General features: G+C 33.9%; 1 protein-coding gene across 4 annotated transcripts in view; it reads right to left on the reverse strand.

Annotated features, from left to right (window-relative positions):
* Positions 1-20,955, reverse strand: part of ADAM23 (ADAM metallopeptidase domain 23) — a 210,971-nt gene that overhangs the window by 37,609 nt on the left and 152,407 nt on the right. For all 4 annotated transcript variants that reach the window (XM_074298919.1, XM_074298918.1, XM_074298917.1 and 1 more), the window contains exons 13-19: positions 20,500-20,590; positions 18,250-18,298; positions 14,171-14,270; positions 10,642-10,713; positions 9,703-9,792; positions 8,568-8,648; positions 643-693 (exon numbers count right to left, since the gene is read on the reverse strand). In XM_074298919.1, coding sequence (XP_074155020.1) covers positions 643-693; positions 8,568-8,648; positions 9,703-9,792; positions 10,642-10,713; positions 14,171-14,270; positions 18,250-18,298; positions 20,500-20,590 — 534 coding nt within the window. The remainder of the gene's footprint in view (positions 1-642; positions 694-8,567; positions 8,649-9,702; positions 9,793-10,641; positions 10,714-14,170; positions 14,271-18,249; positions 18,299-20,499; positions 20,591-20,955) is intronic.

The following is a 20,955-nucleotide window of genomic DNA, read 5'->3' on the forward strand; positions in this document are numbered from 1 at the left end:
GAAACTGCTTGCTCCTGGTTCTCTTGTTACCTCACTGACTACTTCTCAGTCTTCTTTGCTTGCTCATCTTCCATAGCATCTCCTCAACTGGAAATAATATTCTCAATGGTCTTTATAGGGTTCTTATAGAGAGACTAGTGTCTAGCTATTCTGTTTTTATTTTTATTCTTATTGTTATTCATTCTTTCTTTCATTCATTTTGTCATTCTATTTTAATACAAGAGGAAATGGGCTCAAGACTTAAAATTTCTTAACATTCTGAAATACTGAGAAATCTTTTCTTTTCCAAAGATTTAAAAAATTATACATTCTCAGTGGGATAGAGAAGATATCTCAAGATTATTACTCTTCTAGTCCTTGCAGACTACTGCTTTGTGGACATATTTATTGAAAATACTTCAAAATATTCATACATCAATAACCCAATTTCTAGTCATCTATTCTTTGTCCAATCTCAAAAGAGTAATTTTCTACTACAATTAAAAGTGACATATTTAATATTTTTATCTTGTGGTTGGTTAATGATTTTGATGGTTAATTGAGTTGTTTTCTACCTTCAAAAGACACAAGTAAAAAAATCATGCAAATGACATTGTGCATATTAGATGCAAAACTATATTAAATTTGTAAATCTTGGCATACCTGATTGGAATTGCAAGAATATCCATCTTGTTTATGAAGATTGGGTGGACACTGTAAAACACAACACTATTAGTAAATGTTGACATATTATTTAAATGGTAAATATTCTGTATATGAATGAATTAAAGAATTTTACAATGAATAAAATGCATCATAGATTTTAGAAAAATTGGCTTTATGTACATTAATCACAATATTGAAAAGTCAAGTAGTAGACAATTAAAAATGATGTTTTAACTAGAAATTAGAAAAATAATACATGTTATACATCAAACTTATTTTTAACTCATGAATGAAAAAAGGTTTTAAAATATGACAAATTAGGTTTGAAAAACATAAGAAGTAGTTAGATACTTTTGTGTGATAAGCAATTTGAGGTTGGGCAGTTTATGATATTATTATTGTAGCAAATTTCTAATAATCAAATTCCTTCTATCATTTGAGCTGTAACTATCCTGAAATGTAAAGGTTTTAAAAGTTACTGATGAAATAGAGAGATTAAATTATTTGGCCAGGGTCACCCAGGATGTATGCATTAGAAGTGGGCCTTGAAACAAACTGTTCTGATTCAGAGAAGTCAAACTGCCTATCTGCTACACTATGATAAGAAATTGAATTTATTTAATTACAGCTTTTAAAGCATGATTGCTGAAAAATGACAATTCAGAAAATAGGTCAGATTATAATTCTAGACCGCATGTGAGCAGAGTTTATTTGAGAAAAATTGCAAATAAAAAGCCAATTTTGTATCCTACTCATGGGTTTACTACTCTGTACCCTGTACACACAGTAACTGGACAGTAGCTCCATACCTATGTGTTGCTCTTTTTATAAAAGAAAAAAAATTCCTGCTTTCTACCTTCTATCAAAATGAGTGCTGTGCTATTATTGCCCTCATTTCCCCAAAGACTGAATCATTATTATAACAATCGCGCCTGAGGAGTACAGTTATTATTGTCTTTAGCAAGGCCATTTTATGAAGCATTCCTTTAAAAATATATTTAATTTTTTTCAATTGTTCACCCAGAACACTACAGAGTTGGGTGGGGCCAAGGAGACTTTTTCCTAAATTCTCGTTTGATTTACCATGTGCCCTAAAACTGAGAAATTCCAAACTGAAGCCCTTCTATAGTCCTAAGAATCGATTAAAGAGAACAAATATATGCATCTTTGCAATTAAATGAGCAAATGTGACAATTCATACTGACTTACACAAATCATTTTCATTTCCCATATTTTAAGTAGAATTATCAAAGTGCAAAAACAATGCATATTGATCTTTCTGGCCATTTGTTTACAAAAATATTCAATTACTCGTATTCTGGACTACTTCTCTTCCCTAATAAGTAATTTCCTTTAATAAATATTTACATTTGTGAATTTTAGGGACAAGTCCTGGCTGACTGCTCCCTGTCTATTACAAATGGGGCAATGGTCAGTGAGTTTTTTTTTCACTGAAATATATTCTTGGAATCCAGAATCAAGACTGCATTAATGAACTAAAATAAACTCTCCACTCATTCCAGAATTCAAGCAACCTGAATGAGTGGAGAATGAGTCAATTTGACAAGAGTAGAAAGTAGACCAACCCTGAAGTTTAGAATAAATTTAAGGTCTGCCCACAGCATATGCTGGGAGTAAGTAGGTGCTACAGTGGATAGAGTGCTGGATCTGCGTCAGAAAGTTTCATCTTGCTGAGTTCAAATCAGACACTTACTGAGTTCAAATCAGCTATGAGACCCTGGATCCTGGACAAGCCATTTAACCCTATTTGCCTCAGTTGGCTCATCTGTAAAAATGAGCTGGAGAAGGAAATGACAAACAATTCTAGTATCTTTGCCAAAAAGGAAAAAAAATCCAAATGAAGTCCCAAAGAGTGAGACATGACTAAACAATATGGCATATGTTGTCTCAGAAGTCATGAGCAAATTACACACTCTCATTTCCCCTCAGTGAACACTCTATGACAAATTGAAGTTTTGCAATGGAGGAAGGATAGTTTACTATAGGATAATATCAGGTAGATACCCTCTCTCCCCCAAGGGGAAAAAAAGAAACAACAAAAATTTCAGAAATATAGACAGGAGGGGAATGTGGGGGAGGGCTGGGAAGAGAGGGAAATGTTTCAACCCAGAACAAACATATGTCCACAATTAAAGCAATTTCTGTGTGTTTAGAAAGCCAAGTGTGGTTAATACATCATAGCAACAAATTCTCAAAGTCACCTGAGAGAAAATTTACATTTAATTCATTGTCAGTGCATACTTATTAGTCATTAAATGGAGATTGTTAATCAATAGAATAATTTCATGAAGGCAACTAGATAATGCTTTTCTTGGAGGCATTTTAAGTTCTATGACACAATCCCCTAAAAAACTGTAATTAATACAATGATGTTTACACATTCCTATTTTAAGTGGACTATGCTTCCTGTTTAAGTAGCACATCTAAACATCTCCTCAAATAATATGCTTCAGAAAGTCTAAATGGAAGTAATTGTAAGGGTAGCTCTAGACTCGAGGCCAAGAAGAGCTGAATTTAAATTCTGCTCAGACATTTACTCACAGTAGAGCTTAGACCTAAGAAAAGCTTCAAATTCTGCCTCATAATCACTCACCATGTCTCCTTGGGCAAATTAGATCGCTAACAAGCATTTTGTAAATGCCTACTATGTGCCAGGCTGTGCTAAATGTTGGAAAATCACTTTTTGTTTCTTGGCTTCAGTTGTCTCCTCTATCCAAAAGATGGGTTAGACTTAATGGTGCTTAAGATCCCTTCTGATCCTAAATCTGCTAAAACTTGTCACACATATTTTTTGCATGAGTGCCTCACTACTATTATGGTCTAAGGTTAAGTTTACTCCTCCTTTGGATGCTATGTGTATTTGTGGGAAGGAGTGAACCAGGTTTTTGGATGATTGCTTTGTATTAGTTCTTTTTACCATGTTACATGAGAATAGCAGCAGCTGTCCTATGGGGACTCAGTTTATCACTTTGAGCACAAGTTGATGAATGCTGCTATTATCATCATCATTTTTATTATTTCTTATTTCTTCTTCATCTTCTCCTCCTGCTTTTTTTTCCTCCTCCTCCTCCTTCTCATTACCATTTATTTTCAAAAAAGCTGGTACAATTTGCTTTTTGTCCTGTGCAGTTTTCATTTTTGATGTTTTGAAATATAGCTCTGAAAAAACAGGCCTTTTAAAAAGCCCATTGTGTTTTACATGGAGCTAATTGATTAAGCCTTTAAACCCAAACTCTGGCTCTCACTGAATGGCCAAAGATAGTCCCAACTCAAGTCTCAGTAACTCATTGTTTAGATTTTGATGGCTTTATATGAATGTAAAGAACAACTGTTTTTTGTTCCTCCAGAAACTACGAGAGTCTTCCCTTCCCAGGTTGATATCCTTGTGACAATCATTTGAACGATTTTTTTTGTCCTTACTCTTAGCCCTTAATTATTGAATGGGTGTTGCCTAGACAAACTGTGACCTGGGCAAAAATTTAATTTAGGAAGGAAAGATAAGGTCCTCCACTACATCTTGGACCATTATTAGTCATCTTGATCTTTTTCTTGCCACTGTTCTTCAATGACTCTTGAGGAGAGAGTGGAGCTGAGGAAGAACTTTGCAAAGCTCTACTCCGCTCATATTCAATTCACTTACAAATAAAGATAAAGTCTTCATGATGTCATTGGTTCTCTACTAAGGACAAACTAAAACTCTATCATCACATCCACATAAGCTATTTCTCTTCATCACACATTTATTTTACTGAATCTTTCATAAGCTATGATGAAAAGAATTTCTATAAACTTCATGAATATATCTAAATCAAACAAACTGGACAGACAGCATGGCTAATTTGCTGAATTGTCCATAGATACTTGTTCTCTGAGCCTTCCTCCTCTGATCAAGAATGATGTCTTAGTGACATAAGGCCACATGTACAATTTGCAGTGAGTGCCTTAAAAAAAGAAGGTTTTATTTTTTTAAACTTCTGTATCACAGGTCTCTTGTTTAGTCCACTTAGGACACTCATGGATTGAGGGAGAAGGGACTTCAGGAGCCATCTATTATACCTCTTTCATTTCACAGATGAGAAACTGAGTCATAGAAAGATTAGGTGACTGGACCAAGATCTAACAGGGAACAAATAGCAAAGAAGAGATTCAAACCCAGGCTCTTTCATTCTAAATCAAACAGCTTTCCACTGAATCATATTCCTTCCAGATCACCTAATACATCATTAAGAAACCAATTTAAAGTTGCTGAGAAATTCTCAGCTTGGAATCACAGATTTAAAGCTAAACAGGACATGAGACATCAACTAATTAGTCTGGATATCTCATTTTTAAAAATAAAACTAAAACCAATAAGATTGTGACTTGCTCATGGTCAAGTAAATGCCCAAGTCTAATTTGAACTTAGAACTCCCTAACTCCAAGTCTGATGCTCTATCCACTATGCCATTTATAAATTTAGAATTGGAAAGGCCCGTAGATGTTATTTAATGTGGTTCCCCCATCTCACAATGATAATAAAAGAAGGAATCAGCCCCTGGTCTACAGATTCCAAGAACCAGTGTTTTTGTTTACTTGTTACACTTTTTTACTATGCCAAACTAATTTTGCTTGCTCAATTGAGATTTGAAGAACCACTTTTGAATGATGAGGCATTTATATAACAGGTTAATTCAAATATGTTAGCCATTGAACGCTCATGTTAAAAGTATATCAAGTCTAGCCAATGATAGCCTAATTTTCATTACAACACTCAGATTTTTCAAAAGGCTGCAAAAGATAATTTTAAGACATGTCATAAATTTCATACAATTTAAGCATGTAATTGCTAAGAATTTTCAATAATAATTGTTACTTATATAATGCATTAAAGTTACCAAAGCATTCACTCTTTGCGGATGATATGATGGTATACTTAGAGAACCCAAAAGATTCAACTAAAAAGCTATTAGAAATAATTCAGAACTTTAGCAAAGTTGCAGGATACAAATATAAAATACATAAATGATCATCATTCTTATATGTCATTAACAAAGTCCAACAGTTAGAGTTACAGAGAGAAATTCCATTTAAAGTAACTACTGATAGTATAAAATATTTAGGAATCTATCTGCCAAAGGAAAATCAGAACCTACATGAGCAAACTACAAAACACTTTCTACACAAATTAAGTCCAATCTAACCAATTGGAAAAATATTAAATGCTCTTGGATAGGGTGAGCAAATTTAATAAAGATGACAATATTACCTAAACTAATCTATTTATTTAGCGTTATACCAATCAGACTCCCAAAAAACTATTTTAATGATCTAGAAAAAATAACAACAAAGTTCATATGGAAAAACAAAAGGTCATGAATTTCAAGGGAATTAATGGGAAAAAAAATCAAATGAAGGTGGCCTAGTTGTACCAGACCTAAAATTATATTATAAAGCAGTGGTTACCAAAACCATTTGGTATTGGCTAAGAAATAGACTAGTTGATCAGTGGAATAGGTTGGGTCCAAAGGACAAAATAATTAATAACTAACAACGTAGTGTTTGACAAACCAAGGACCCCAGCCTTTGGGATAAGAACTCAATGTTTGGCAAAAATTGCTGGGAAAATTGGAAATTAATATGGCAGAAACTAGGTATTGATCCACACTTAACACCATACACCAAGGTCAGGTCAAAATGGGTTCATGACCTAGGAATAAAGAATGAGATTATAAATAAATTAGAGAAACATAGGATAGTTTACCTCTCAGACCTATGGAAAAGGAATGAATCCATGACCAAAGAAGAACTAGAGATCATTATTGATCACAAAATAGAAAGCTTTGATTATATCAAATTGAAAAGTTTTTGTACAAACAAAATCAATGCAGATAAGATTAGAAGGGAAACAATAAACTGGGAAAACATTTTTACAGTCAAAGGTTCAGATAAAGGCCTCACTCCCAAAATATATAGAGAATTGACTCTAATATATAAGAAATCAAGCCAATCTCCAATTGATAAATGGTCAATGTATATGAACAGACAATTCTTGGATAAAGAAATTGAAACTATTTCTAGTCATATGAAAAGATGCTCCAAATCATTAATAATCAAAGAAATGCAAATTAAGACAACTCTGAGATATCACTACACACCTGTCAGATTGGCTAGAATGACAGGGAAAGGTAATGCAGAATGTTGGAGGGGATGTGGGAAAACAGGGACACTGATACATTGTTGGTGGAACTGCAAATACATCCAGCCATTCTGGAGAGCAATTTGGAACTATGCTCAAAAAGTTATCCAACTGTGCATACCCTTTGATCCAGCAGCGTTGCTACTGGGTTTGTATCCCAAAGAGATCTTAAAGAAGGGAAAGGGATCTGTGTGTTCAAGAATGTTTGTGGCAGCCCTCTTTGTGGTGGCCAGAAACTGGAAACTATGTGGATGCCCATCAATTGGAGAATGGCTGAATAAATTGTGGTATATGAATGTTATAGAATATTATTGTTCTGTAAGAAATGACCAACAGGATGATTTCAGAAAGGTCTGGAGAGACTTATATGAACTGATGCTGAGTGAAATAAGCAGGACCAGGAGATCACTATACACTTCAACAACAATACTATATGAGAATGTATTCTGATGGACGTGGCCCTCTCCAACAATGAGATGAACCAATCAGTTCCAATAGAGCAGTAATGATCTGAACCAGCTACACCCAGCGAAAGAATTCTGGGAGATGACTATGAACCACTACACAGAATTCCCAATCGCTCTAATTTTGTCCACCTGCATTTTGGATTTCCTTCACAGGCTAAATGTACACTATTTCAAAGTCTGATTCTTTTTGTGCAGCAAAACAACTGTTTGGACATGTATACATATATTGTATTTAATTTATACTCTAACATATTTAACATGTATTGGTCTACCTGCCATCTGGGGTGGGGGGAGGAGGGGAAAAATTGGAACAAAAGGTTTGGCAATTGTCAATGTTGTAAAATTACCCATGCAAATATCTGGTAAATAAAAACTATTAAATTAAAAAAAAAGTTACCAAAGTATTATCTTAGGTACAAGTCAGTGGACTAGATATAGTTGACATTTTATTCTCCACTTTAAAAATCAATAAATTGAGGCATGGGGAAGTTAAATGACTTGCCCATAGTCACACTAGTGTCAGAGACCCGATAAACCTAGGTCTTCTTGATTCCAGCTCCAGTAATCTATCCACTATGACATATTTTTAAAATAAAGCAAAATACCCAATGTCTACAAAGTGACAGCATATCAGAGGAGCAATGCAAAGAATAAACCTACCAACATACCTAAATGTACAAGAATGCAATGTCTAAGTCACATTAAGAATAACCTGAATATGCCTATTTAAATTTAGCCAATGAATATATTTACTAGGAAATCTATTTTAATATCACTGCATTTGACACATGGTTCAATTGACCTGTTCCAAATCAAAATATTTCCATTTTCTATTTGCGGGACCTGGAAATGTGGGAAAATTGGAAATGTTCTGCATATGGAAAATTCATACCCAGAAGCTAGGAATACTAAAAGAGTCAGATTAATTAGCTAAAATCATAATGCCAATACTCTTGATAAATTATATCCCAAATGAATGGGGAAGTGAAGAATTAAATGATGACAGCACAATTAAGGGCCTTGTTCCTCAAGAGTATGATAGAAACTTTCTTGTCACTAACTTTCCCTAGTTTTTATAAACAATAAAACTCATAATTTACTGTTAAACTATATTATAATATGGTATTATGTATAAGGAAGGATGAATAAGTAGAGCAGTAACAAGTCCAGAGAAATATTCATTGCCGAATACATTTTTAAAATAAATTCAGAAGATGAGGCATCCAAATTGGGAAAGAGATGATCACATTTCATTGTACCTGGCCAGAATCTCCAGTGCAAGTTTCAGTAATGTCACAGTCATTTACTCCTTCTCGACAGTTATACCCTCGTGGCTGAAACTAGAAATTGAGATTCATTAGTTAAGCTTCAAAATCACTTATTTGGAAATTCCAATAGTCTTCTCATTTTTAAGTTGAAAATGCCCTTATTAACAGAACCTTTTAAGTCATGACTTCCACCAAACAACCAGCATGAGTCATGAGGTAGACATCAAATGAATATAAGCCAGCTGCCACCCACTTTGCTTGCCTATGAATCACCAGCAAAAAAGTAACATGTTCAGGTTTCAAAAACTAATTTGACACCATCATTCTAAATAAGCACCAAGATAACAGAGCATCTTATTCCATTGTTAAACAGCTGAATTAGTAGTAAGTCCTTCCTTATGTTTTGTCAAAAATTAATTCCTTATAATTTATTTATATTATGTGGAATATACAAACGTGCATATATATATATATATATATATGCTTATATACATATACATATATATTCCATCTTTATTGGATTTATCTAATATTTTAATATAGTTCAATGAAGAAAGATATGTTTCTTCTTGTGTGTATACAAAATAAGATTTAATCTTGGGTTTATATCCATTTTTGTTTTACTACTATCTTGGCTTTAAGGAACACTTAATCCTTAATTCAGCTGAGGCTACAGCCTGTTAGCACAGACAAGAAGGCAACTCAGTTGGGAAACAAAGGTATAAAGGGAACAACAATATATATTAGCCATAGGAAGTACAAAAACTCCAGTCCATACTGGGGCAGCTTTCAGAAAGCATTTTTAAGCTGACAGAGTCATGCTGGAAAATTAATCTTCAAAATACTATGTTACCAGAGTCAGAAAGCTCTCAGAGACACAGGAAAAGTACCAGGTAGGAGGAGTTCTCTTTATAAATACAGGGTTAGGTATTTCCAGGTATCTTTGATGCCCTTAATTATTTAAATTTTTTTAAATTATTTTTAAGGCTGCTAAATGCAATGACCACCAAAAATATCTATGATAAACTCTTGCACAAGTACTAATTTTTTCTCACAGTTAAATATTCTTTGGATTGCTTATCTACTTTAAGGGTTAAAAGGATGAATATGTGTTAGAGTAACTCACAAGGCAGGTTGTGCTGTTACAACAAGGTCCGTCACTGCAGTGTGCTCCATTTGAAAGGGAGCATTTCTTGCAGCACACGCCATAGCATTCCTAAGAGAAAAAAATTCACATGAAGGATCAATTTAGATAAATGTTCTCTCTTTCCCTATCAATTTAGATAACTTTTCCCTTTAATATTTCACAGTGATCCTGTGAAGCAAGAGGTTCCAAATAAGGTATCCAAGAAATGGCAAATTTGAAAAGAAAAGTTCTTTGGAAGCAAAAAATCTCAGAGAACTTTGAATCCCAAGTGCCTAGGCCAGTGCCTGGCAACTCGTAAGTGCTGAATAAGTGTCTGTTTGTTTGACTGAAAGAAAATTAACAACAATTGAGAACTAGATGGAACCTCATAGGCCATCTAATCCAGGGTGTAAAATTGGAGTCAAGAGAACTCCAGAAGAATAGGAGAGGTGGGGAGAAGAGGGTCAGAAGTGGGGGGGAGAGGGAAATGAGGGAGGAGACAGAGGATAGAGGGATAAAACAGAGAAAAAAGGGAAGAAAGAGAGAGAGAGAAGGAGACAGAGAAAGAGAGGCACAGAGACAGAGAGAAATTAGGGGGAGAAAGTTAAGGGGTGAGGAGGAAACAATATTCCATAATCTACATTTCTTTACATCATTACATTACTTGAGCAAAGGTGCCTAAATAGACTTAAAAAGAAACAAGAAAATGGATCACAAAGAATCTGTTCTATTTTTTTCAAATAACTATTCACTCAACTATAGATTATAGCAAAGTGACTCTCTAAATTTTCTAAATACATTTGAGCTGAGATTAATCTTGGAAGGTATGATTACAAAAGAAAGATAATGAAGTTAATGATGAGCAGCAGAACTCTCCCTTGCATTTGTTTTTTCAGTGTCTAGACTAGAAGGATGTATTTAAAGGTCTCAAATGCTTACCACGTGGAAACCACAATCACATTCCTCTCCTGCTTCCACGTAGCCATTTCCACATTCAGTGGCTTCAAACAACTAAAAGAGATTGGTGATAAAAGGAATTTAATATGTAACCAAAAATGAATATCAAAGAAAAGCAAACAAGTCAATAGAATCTGCTATTCAATTATCATGTGACATTGCCCTAGGTGTCTGATGCTACTCCACTGGTGCTGAGTGTTAGTAACATCATGGGGGAAAATGTTCCAAGCAACATGACTTATTAGACTACAGAGAGTAGGTCTGTCCCTAGAATTGTTTCATAAAGAGATGATCTGTCAAAGGGAAAAAGAGAACAGATCACTCTTCTCCTCTGGCAGGAGCACTCAAAAACAGTGCTAAAGAAATCAGATGAGCCTCTGTTGGTTGACAATTCTTGACAAAGAAAATGAAAGATCAATGTGTTTCAGTCACTAGCATGTACAGTAGGCATAATTAAATGAATCCAAACAAACCTTGAAGAAGTCATGATAAAATACTCCCTTCCCTCTCCTAAAAAAATAAATGGTAATTGAAATTACCTGAATTAAACATAAAAAACTGCTGAAATAGAAATCGCTGAAATAGAACTCTAAGAACAGTAATCTCTCATTTATCTCTGCCAAAAGAAAGAAGACGAAAATTTAGATGATCAAAATCCAGGAATAATTAAAAAAGCTGGAGGGGAGTAATAAATAAATCTATTTTACATACATCTAGATACAGGGCTGCACTAGCTAAATTAATGAACTCTTCCTAGGATTAGAGATTTAAAGTTCTAAGGGATCTCAGAGACCACCAAATCCAACTTCTTTGGTTTACAAAGCAGGAAACTAAGACCCAGAGAGGTTATGTGACAGCTAATTAAATGTCCAAGGAAGGATTTGAATTTAGGCCCAGCTCTTCCATGGCAGGGATTCTCACGGTATGCTAAAATAAACCAGACTAGATGATCTTGGAGAGCATAGAGCTCTCCAAGAGAGTGTTCCCTTCCAATATGTTAACTCATTTCCACCCTTCTCACCATTTCCAGGAAGAGACAAATACTAGAAGCACCAAAATATGGCTCTAGCTCATCTAGGTGGGACTATAGTTGGTAACTACAGAAATCTAACTCAGTACTACCATACTAAATTGGGATAACAGTTCCTCCTACTTTCCTTACCTTGTGATGTCATAACAGCTAGGTGGAAGAAACCCCATCAGAAAAGAGTAGAGGGAAACCAACTACAGATGAATTATTCTGGGTTCAGTTCCTATGGCAACTTTCCCCAAGGGTAGATCAGGATGTCTATATCAATAGCTAAGCATCATGGAAGTTCCCAGTACATCGATCATTTTGTTATATACAGCTAGTCATATTTATGTTTGTTATATGCACCAGGTAGAAAAGAAAAGGGGACTTATCTTTGATGTAAATGAATATATATTATATAGTAATAAACACCATTGCATTCTGTTCTACAGATTAAACAAATTATATGTTATGTTTTTAAAGAGAATTATTTTATATTTATCATTTTTAAAACTGGCCCACCAATCATTATGCAATCAAGGCATTAAATTATCTGGTTTGTTTTCTTTTTTAAATTCCAGGCAACTTTAGAAATAAAATGGGAATTTAAAAACCATAACTTTTCTGAACTACAGATTTAGGAGATGGAAGAGTTCTGATGCTTCTTAAGAGTTCTTCTTTCTAAATGATAGCTCTTTCCATTATTGAGAGAAGTGCAAAATAGGCAAATTATCCATTTATGTTACATTACCCATTATGTACACTGGAATGAGAAAACGTGGCTAGTTCATCTGTTATTCATTATTCCTGATTTCACCCCATTCTAAACCATATAACTACTAGATTTCCATTCCACATAGGTCTTTGCCAAGGTCTTCATCAAAGAAGACAGGCAACAGCTTTAATGATTCAAAATTACTTGAAAATTTCCCCCAATTTCATGGTGACTTTATGTTGATATCAAAAATCAAACTAGCATCCTGGGTACACTAAGGTTATTAAATTACTTGTGGGGATAAATTATTTTGTCAGCTCTCTACAGTAGTTACTTATTTTTTCAAATGATGAAATTATTTCATTGCTCAATCAATTTTAAGAAAAACTCTTGTGAATAATCATACCTCATATATGAGTTTCCTACATGGGACCATTTTAAAAGAAAATCTGAGGTTTATAATGTAAAAGTCAGCTCAGAGCCTGGACAAAACATCTGTGTACCTCAAGAAACATTTGAAAAAATTTTCCATCTATGTGTTATTCTTTTCCAGAGACTTTCACTTTTATTGCAGGAATTCTTAACTCAGGGTCCATAGAATCCCAGTGAGTCACTGGCTAAATTTCAGTGGGTTGGTAAACTTGAATGGAACAACAACAACAAAATATATGTGTGTGTGTATGTGTGTATGTGTGTATAATATCTAAAAAATAGCCTCTAACTTAAAATTAGCATTTTCTTTCTGTATGAATGTGCTTAATTTTTTTGTGAAGAAGTCTATATTTATGCAGAATGCTGAAGATGTCAATGATACACAAAGGCATTTAAGAACTAATGCTATAGAGTGACATTATATCACAAAAAATACTTATAAGCCATAAAAAGAATTTCCTATTACAATTCTGCACAAGGGGCAGCTAGGTGGCACAGTAGATAGAGCACTAGCTCTGAAGTCAGAAGGACCTAAGTTCAAATATGGTCTCAGAAACTTCAAACTTCCTAGCTGTGTGACCCTGGGCAAGTCACTTAACCCTAATTGCCTCAGGAAAAAAAACCAACTCTGCACATTAGGGGTAGCTAGATGGCAAAGTAGATAGACACTGGAGTGAGGAGAACCTGAGTTCAAACATGACCTCAGATACTTCCTAGCTGTGTGACCCTGGCCAAGTCATTTAACCTGATTACTTCTTCCTAAAATGCATATGTATAAAATGATAAAGAAAAAAGGATCTCTTTGGGTCTCATTGTGTTTTGTGACTTCTATAGCTTCCTACTTTGCCTACCTTTGATCCCAATTCTAATTAACAAATATTTCTAGGTCCTTTGCCAAGAAGAGGCTGAATTTTCTAAATACCTTACATTCAATGTCACTGAGTTATGTGATCAGTAAATCACATATCTTAGCAAAGAAATAATATAATATGGATGCATAGCTAATAGATGTATAGCTAATAAAAATGATCTTCACATGACTGGCCTTTTCTCTGGCCTATTTAACTATTTAACTAATCTAACCAACTGCCCAGTAGGGCAGGCTAACTTTAAACCATTGAGAAAGAATTCTTAACATACTTGAATTAGAAGCTTTTTGCATTTAGCACCAAAATGGAAAACAAAGGAATCAGAAACCCTAAGCTAGTGTTATCATTATGGCATTTCACTGGTCTTCTATATAGAAAAGTCTCATGAAAAGGAAAATTAATCTATTTTGATTTGGAGATTGCCTTTCAACGGTCTGTTGCTATTGTTTGATGGAAATAAGAGAAAGTCATAGTGAGACTGACCTTTGTTGGTCTGTTAAAAAGACAGAATCCTCCCCCTCTTTGTAAAAAGTCCTTATATTCCAAAATGCTGCATTTTGAGAACTTCCGAGAATGTGACACCCTAAAAGGATAAAGAATCAGGTAAATAATTCACCAAAAAAAGTGAAGAGACCAGAAACTCTAACATAATTCAAATATTCTCTTCTAATTAGATAAACTATGCATGCAAAAACACTAGAAATTACTCTAAGGTGAGTGGAAAAAATGGAGAAATTCCAAAGATCAATGGAAAGACTCTAAGACATAAGCCATATGTAAGTTTTGTTTGAGAGATTTTCCTTAGTTCTACCCTTAAATTCAGGGAACAATGAAGCAGAGAAAAATCCTAGTGAATTGGGGGCACCCACGATTCAGAGAAAAAATCCAAGGTAGGAGGGGAGCATATTGGCTACAGGTCACATCCATAGTCTACTCAACAGTGAATCTAAAGCTTTCTAAGTAGCTGTCCAAAATGTGATCCTGATTTGTATATCTTCCATGAAAGCAGCAAACAATTCTAGTAAGCATATGACACCCAATTTTATCCTTCACTTTATATTAACAATAAGGGGATCATCAAACAAAGGTCCCTTTCCGCCTTATTACTCATTCATGAAATTACTTGTTGTTTAGTTATACCAAGATATAGAAAGGTATTTATAAATAGACAAGTTAAAGTTGGATCATGAGTTTTAATGGCCATTTTTTTGTTATTCCTTTGGCATATCTGTAATAATAATAGAATTGGGTTTGACAGGCATACATAAAATGGGATCCTGATGGGCTTTAATTGTATTTCTAAAGCAACAGCATATCATTACAATAAAATCATATTTTCTTTGTTAAGGAAAAATCATTATTTAACTAGGTTTGGCAAATTTTGTTTTTTAGAGTTTTTTTTAAAAAGAAAAGCAATATTTGATTTATATGCATTATATTTCTAAATTTTTCTTTAGAAGTTATTGAGAAATATATGGGTATTAATAAAATTAAATAAATAATATATAAAATATACAATATAACATTATACTAATAATAGATACTATATAAATAAAATAAATAATAAAATATGTATCTATTTTATCATAGAAACAATATCATAAGAAGTTAAGTTCTCAGACTCATCCATAAAAAGCTTTTAAACCAATAATGCAATCAATCATTTAGCAAACATTTTTAAGCATTTACTATAAGCAAGGTACTATGTTAGGTGCTGGAGAAAAAAGACAAAAATGAAACAGTTCCTGTCATCAAAAAGCTTACCTTCTGTCAGGAGAGGTAATACAAATATCCAAATGTGTATCTATATATGAGTATATACACATATACATGCATGTTTGTGTATATATGTATATGTATATATATATACACACATACATAATACATTAGACATATACATAAATATATCAATAAGTGTGTGGATGGATGGACTTATGCAGGAGTATGCCAGTAAATGATTAACAACCAGCTATCCAGAAAAATATACATATGCATATATATATATATATATATATATATTTGTATATACACAGAGAGAGACACTACATCTTTAAGTTTAATTTGAATTATTTTCCCCATCACTTTAAGTTTAGAAAATCAATAAAATTATAGATCAAAGCCTGATCTGCAGATTTCCTAGGTATAAATACTCACATTGAAAATACAATTGGCTCTCATCAGCCAGTTCTTACTGGCTCCAGTATAATCCTGGATATATATGTGTGTGTGTGTGTGTGTGTGTGTGTGTGTGTGTGTGTGTCTGTGTGTGTGTGTGTGTCTGTGTGTCTGTGTGTGTGTCTGTGTGTGTGTGTGTGTGTGTAGATAGGAGGTGATATGGAGTGGGGAAAGTTAGTAGCTGGTAGAAGAGAATCAAGAAAATTTTAATGTATCAAGTCACCCTTTCAATAAATGTTTTAAGGAAACTAGAAATTCTAAGTAAGGAGGGATCACACTGTACACATGGAAAACAGTGAAAGCAAAGTAATGAGGGGAAATAGAGTGTTTGCATAAGAATTGTAGAAAGACCAGTCTATCTAGACCACAAAATATATGGAAATAAATAAAAATGCTGGAAAGATAGGTTGGGACTGGGTTGTGAAAGGCTTTAACACAAAATAAACAGTATTTCTACCACTATATAAAAGAGTAGTGACATAACTTTAACCCCGATCTTATTGGAAAAGTCTCTTTTCTACATTATGTTGAGACTTGATTTTAGTTGACTACTACTTATCATATTAAGTAATGGTACATTCATTCCTATGTTTTCTAGTATTTTTATTTAAATACAGATGAGTAATTTAATCTATCAACTAGGTGGTACAGTAGATAGAGCACCAACTTTATAGCCAAGAAGATCTGAGTTCAAATCTGACCTCAGATATTTACTAACTGTGTGACCTGGACAAGTCAGCTAACCTCTATTTATTTCAATTCTTCACACAGTGGAGAAGAAAACAATTCCGGTGGGGGGAAAAAAGTCTTTGCCAAAAAAATCTCAAGGATAAAAAAACATTGGTTCACACAGAATCAGAAATGACTAAATTACTAAAAACTACAACTAATCTATCAAAAACTTTTTTCTTCATTTATTGAGATAATATGATTTTTGTTGTTCTTGTTATTAATATGGTCTATTCTGTGGATAGTTTTCCAATATTGAACCAACTCTAAATTCCTGATATAAATTCAATCCAGTTCTCATGTGTTTGGATAGCACACACATACATATGCATTACATATATGCAGATAGGCATTACATATTTTATATATAGATACATGTATCTATATATAATATTTAATCATAGAAGCAATAGGGAGACTAGAATGCACTGAGTAAGGAAATGACATGGTCAGCTTTAAACTTTAAGGAAATCAATTTGGCAGCTATGTAGAGGATAGATTGTTTGGCAGCTATGTAGAGGATAGATTGTTTGGCAGCTATGTAGAGGATAGATTGGACCGGGAAGGAATATGAAGTAGGAATAATACAGTTGAACAGAGTACCAGGGACATTGTAATTTATTGAGAATTGCTTGTGGCTTATTGATTGATAGTACTTATAGCATACAATAGTGCATAATATTACATAAAGTCCATATAGAAATGCATTCTAATTTTCACATTTCCTGTTGCTCCTAGGTTTTCTCTATTCTATTCCAAAACAAATACATACCTCCCTCAATAAAGGTTTCTCCCTTCTTCATATCTTCTAAAGGCCACAGTAGTTGGAACTCCTACTACTCAAGAGATTACTATGTGCCAGGTACTGTGTTCAATTGCATTAACTGTACGATACAACTGCATTGAGTAATATAAGAGACACAGACTCCTATGATAAACACTTCCACTGGGGAAATAGAAGGGAAATGGGTATAAGTCCTGGCTGAAGAAAGGAGGCTTCTGGAATTGATGGTCTCCTAGAGATAAAGACTTGAGGGACAGCTTCCTCTGTATCACCCCTCCACTAGACACCAGCAGAAGATTTGAGGTGATTCAATTCCATATGGTAATAATGGAACCCAAGAGAGAATCGGGGATTTATGATATGAAAGGAACATACTTAAGCTGAGTATTTCTCAACAGAAGATTGTCTCTATGTAAAAAAAGAGGAATCTTTCTTATTTAAAAAAAAAAAAACCTAATCCTTAATGATTGCAAAAGCTGAGCATCATTATAATTTTTATTACTCTACATGTAACTATTAAATATCATTTAAAATAGGAATTGGAGACAGCATTGATAATCACTGACAACTTAGCAAATAATATAATCCATTTTAAGTGTACAAAAATATTTAACACTAAATTAACAGGCAATTAATAGTCTCCTTTTTTCAATCAATATGCAGAAAAGAATACCTACAATTCTGACCTTAAATGAACAATTAAAATAGAACCTTCAGAAGCCATTTTCAATTCTAGCTGGTTGGATGATTATTTTAATTGTAGCAAAAATTCAATTTAGGCTAAAGTGATAACAAGCAACTCACTTTATGTGGAGAAAGTGCACTGAGAATTCATTTATAATTAGGAAAACTTTAAGTAAAAGTGTTTATTTACCCTGTTTCCTCCATGATGCATCCACCCCAGGATTCCGTGCAGTCACATTCTTGTCAGATGAAACAAAAATCACAAAAGAAAAACACAAAAGACAAGAGGCAAGTCACATTTGCATCATGAATTCTCACCCTTTGAAAAGGACTTTGTCCCTAGTTGCCTACTAAGTAGGTTCAGAAGGCCATGTATCTCAGACCATATCCACCTTGCCCCCAGATTCAATATTTCTCTCTTATGAGCATGCAAGGAGTTACTGAATTTTTCTGACCTTCAGTCTCCATCTAGAAAATGAGGATAATAATAATACTTTCCTTACAACATGCTTCCCAGTGTCATTATAAGGTACAGAAGAGATATCATTAACAGAAGGATTTGGTTTGAAGCACTAGGTTGAATGGGAGCAGTGTTTTTCTTTTAAAAGCTTCATTCCAAGCAGATAAGAATAATACTGAAATGTTGAGAATATTTAGGTGATCAGATACTTGAAGAATATGAGGCTGGGAAGTTCCCTATCACACAAAAATCTGAAATAATTATAAATATGACTTGTAGACCATGGACTCACACATTTACTGGGTGGTCACAAAAGGAAGTTGATCTTTTCTCTCCTCACTATCGTTTTACATCTTTCTTCTCAATTTTTCTCCCTTCTGTTCTATAGAACGAGTAAAGATTGCTACAAGTTCAGAGATAACAGATAAAAACAATTTCCCTCTCACCAAAGATGAGCATGTCCTAGAAAACAGACTGCAAGATACTTCTATTAAAATATTTCCAAATGCCACTATTTAAGGAAATTCAAAGTTCACAACCAAATTAAATTTCAGAGAAATCTCTAAGCATATAAGGCATGAATGAACGAAAAATTTTAGGAAGGAAAATTATATAATGAATTTTCTTTAAACCAAACCCAAAGTGCTGTCATTGATTACTCTAATCCAGCCATAAGCAACTCGAGTCATTTTCTGAATGAACCTAAGCAACTGCTCAACTACAAGGTCTTACAAAAACCAAGTATTTGATGGCACATCTATCACTTCACATTATTTAAAGGTAACAAAAAAAAATCAAAATGAATCCTAAGTATCCCCTCAATGTATGTAGCTGTGTCATTGTGGGGAAAATGGCTTAAATTCTCTAAATCTTAAGTTCCTCATCTGTAAAAAAAAAAAAAAAACACCTTTGGTATTTACCAACTTCACAGGGTTGCTGTCGCAATCATCACTGAGATAATGTACTTTGTAAATCTTAAAGCACTACATAAATATGAGCTTTAATAATTATTATTTTCTTAAGGCATTAGACATTTAACTGCAAGAGAGGTAATCTTAATTACTTTGGAGGTATTCATGCAAACCCTGGATAAAAAATAATTACTATAATTACTATTGTCATTACATGAAAATTTGTACATGTCTTGGGGAAAATAAACAGTAAGTCAAATGTAAATAAATAAAAAGAATTCACACAATTTAATGAAATTAGTGTATTAAGTGGTACCACTTGCTTACAATGGCTGCATTGTGTTCTGAGGGGGGAGATGGGATCACAAAATTTCAGGGCTGAAAGGGTCCAATCTCTACTTTAATAACAAATAGTCTCCTCCAATGTTGTTAACAAGTAGTCATCTAATATTTGCCTAAAGACTTCCAGGGTTCATTACATTTTTTACTAGTCCTAATTTTAATGTCTTGTCTTATAAGCATTGAGCCCAAATCTTGTCTCTCTGAAACTTCCACCCAGGACTCCAAGTCTCAATTTTTGACATGACCCATACAAAGACGAGGGCTTCTTCCTCAGGAAAGTCCTTCAAACACTTGAAAACTCAATGAATTGAAAAGCCACTGGAAACGTATTTCATTTCTTTTGCTCGTGGAAAATAATATGTTTGTGACCATTTTTTTTTGGTGCTAAGATGAGTATAAATTTGAAGAAAATGTTATGGTCAACCCTACAGGGCATGAAAAAGATGACCAAAATACTGAGAACCTAAAGATAAAAGAATACATCATTCTTAGGTGTGAACATATATTTCTATGTTATATTTAGAAAGTGCAATTATGAAAAACAAATATGTTGGGAGCTGAAACAGGAAACTGCCCATTTTACAAAAGCCTATGCTATATTTAAGTTACATAATTATACATAATAGGAAGTAAAAGAATAATTTCCTGCTACACATTTGATGTATCCATTATCCAGGGAAATATATATATAGGGCACAAAAGTGAGAAAGATGGTCAATACACGTACTTGGCTTTCTGCTAGAAGGTTCCCACTGGATTCCAAGGTTTTGTGCCAGACTCTGGGATAATCCTTGTGCCACTGCCATTGGAAGACCATACTGTTTTCAGAGTTGAAAGTGTGTGGGAAACATTTGAGAGAGTGCACAAAGCTAGTTATTATTATTTCATAGTTACCATACCATCACCTCAACGTCCTATGCTGTAGGTCACACCTTACATTATTGTTGAACTCCAACTTAAATTTTTCCCCTTGTATCATGGCCCTAGAACCAAACTGCTTCTCTAATTCACTGGTCATCTTTTTCCATCTTCCTACATGAAATTGTCAAGCACAGATATGTCAAGGATATCCCATTCACATACTGAACCCAACTTACAGCCAAGTTAGTTATCAGATGATAAGCATGCTGAGATAGGCTCCCAATCAATAGGAGAGCTCATAGAATAACTTCTATTAATCCCA

This window comes from Sminthopsis crassicaudata, chromosome 3, assembly GCF_048593235.1.
Source record: "Sminthopsis crassicaudata isolate SCR6 chromosome 3, ASM4859323v1, whole genome shotgun sequence".
NCBI lineage: Eukaryota > Metazoa > Chordata > Mammalia > Dasyuromorphia > Dasyuridae > Sminthopsis > Sminthopsis crassicaudata.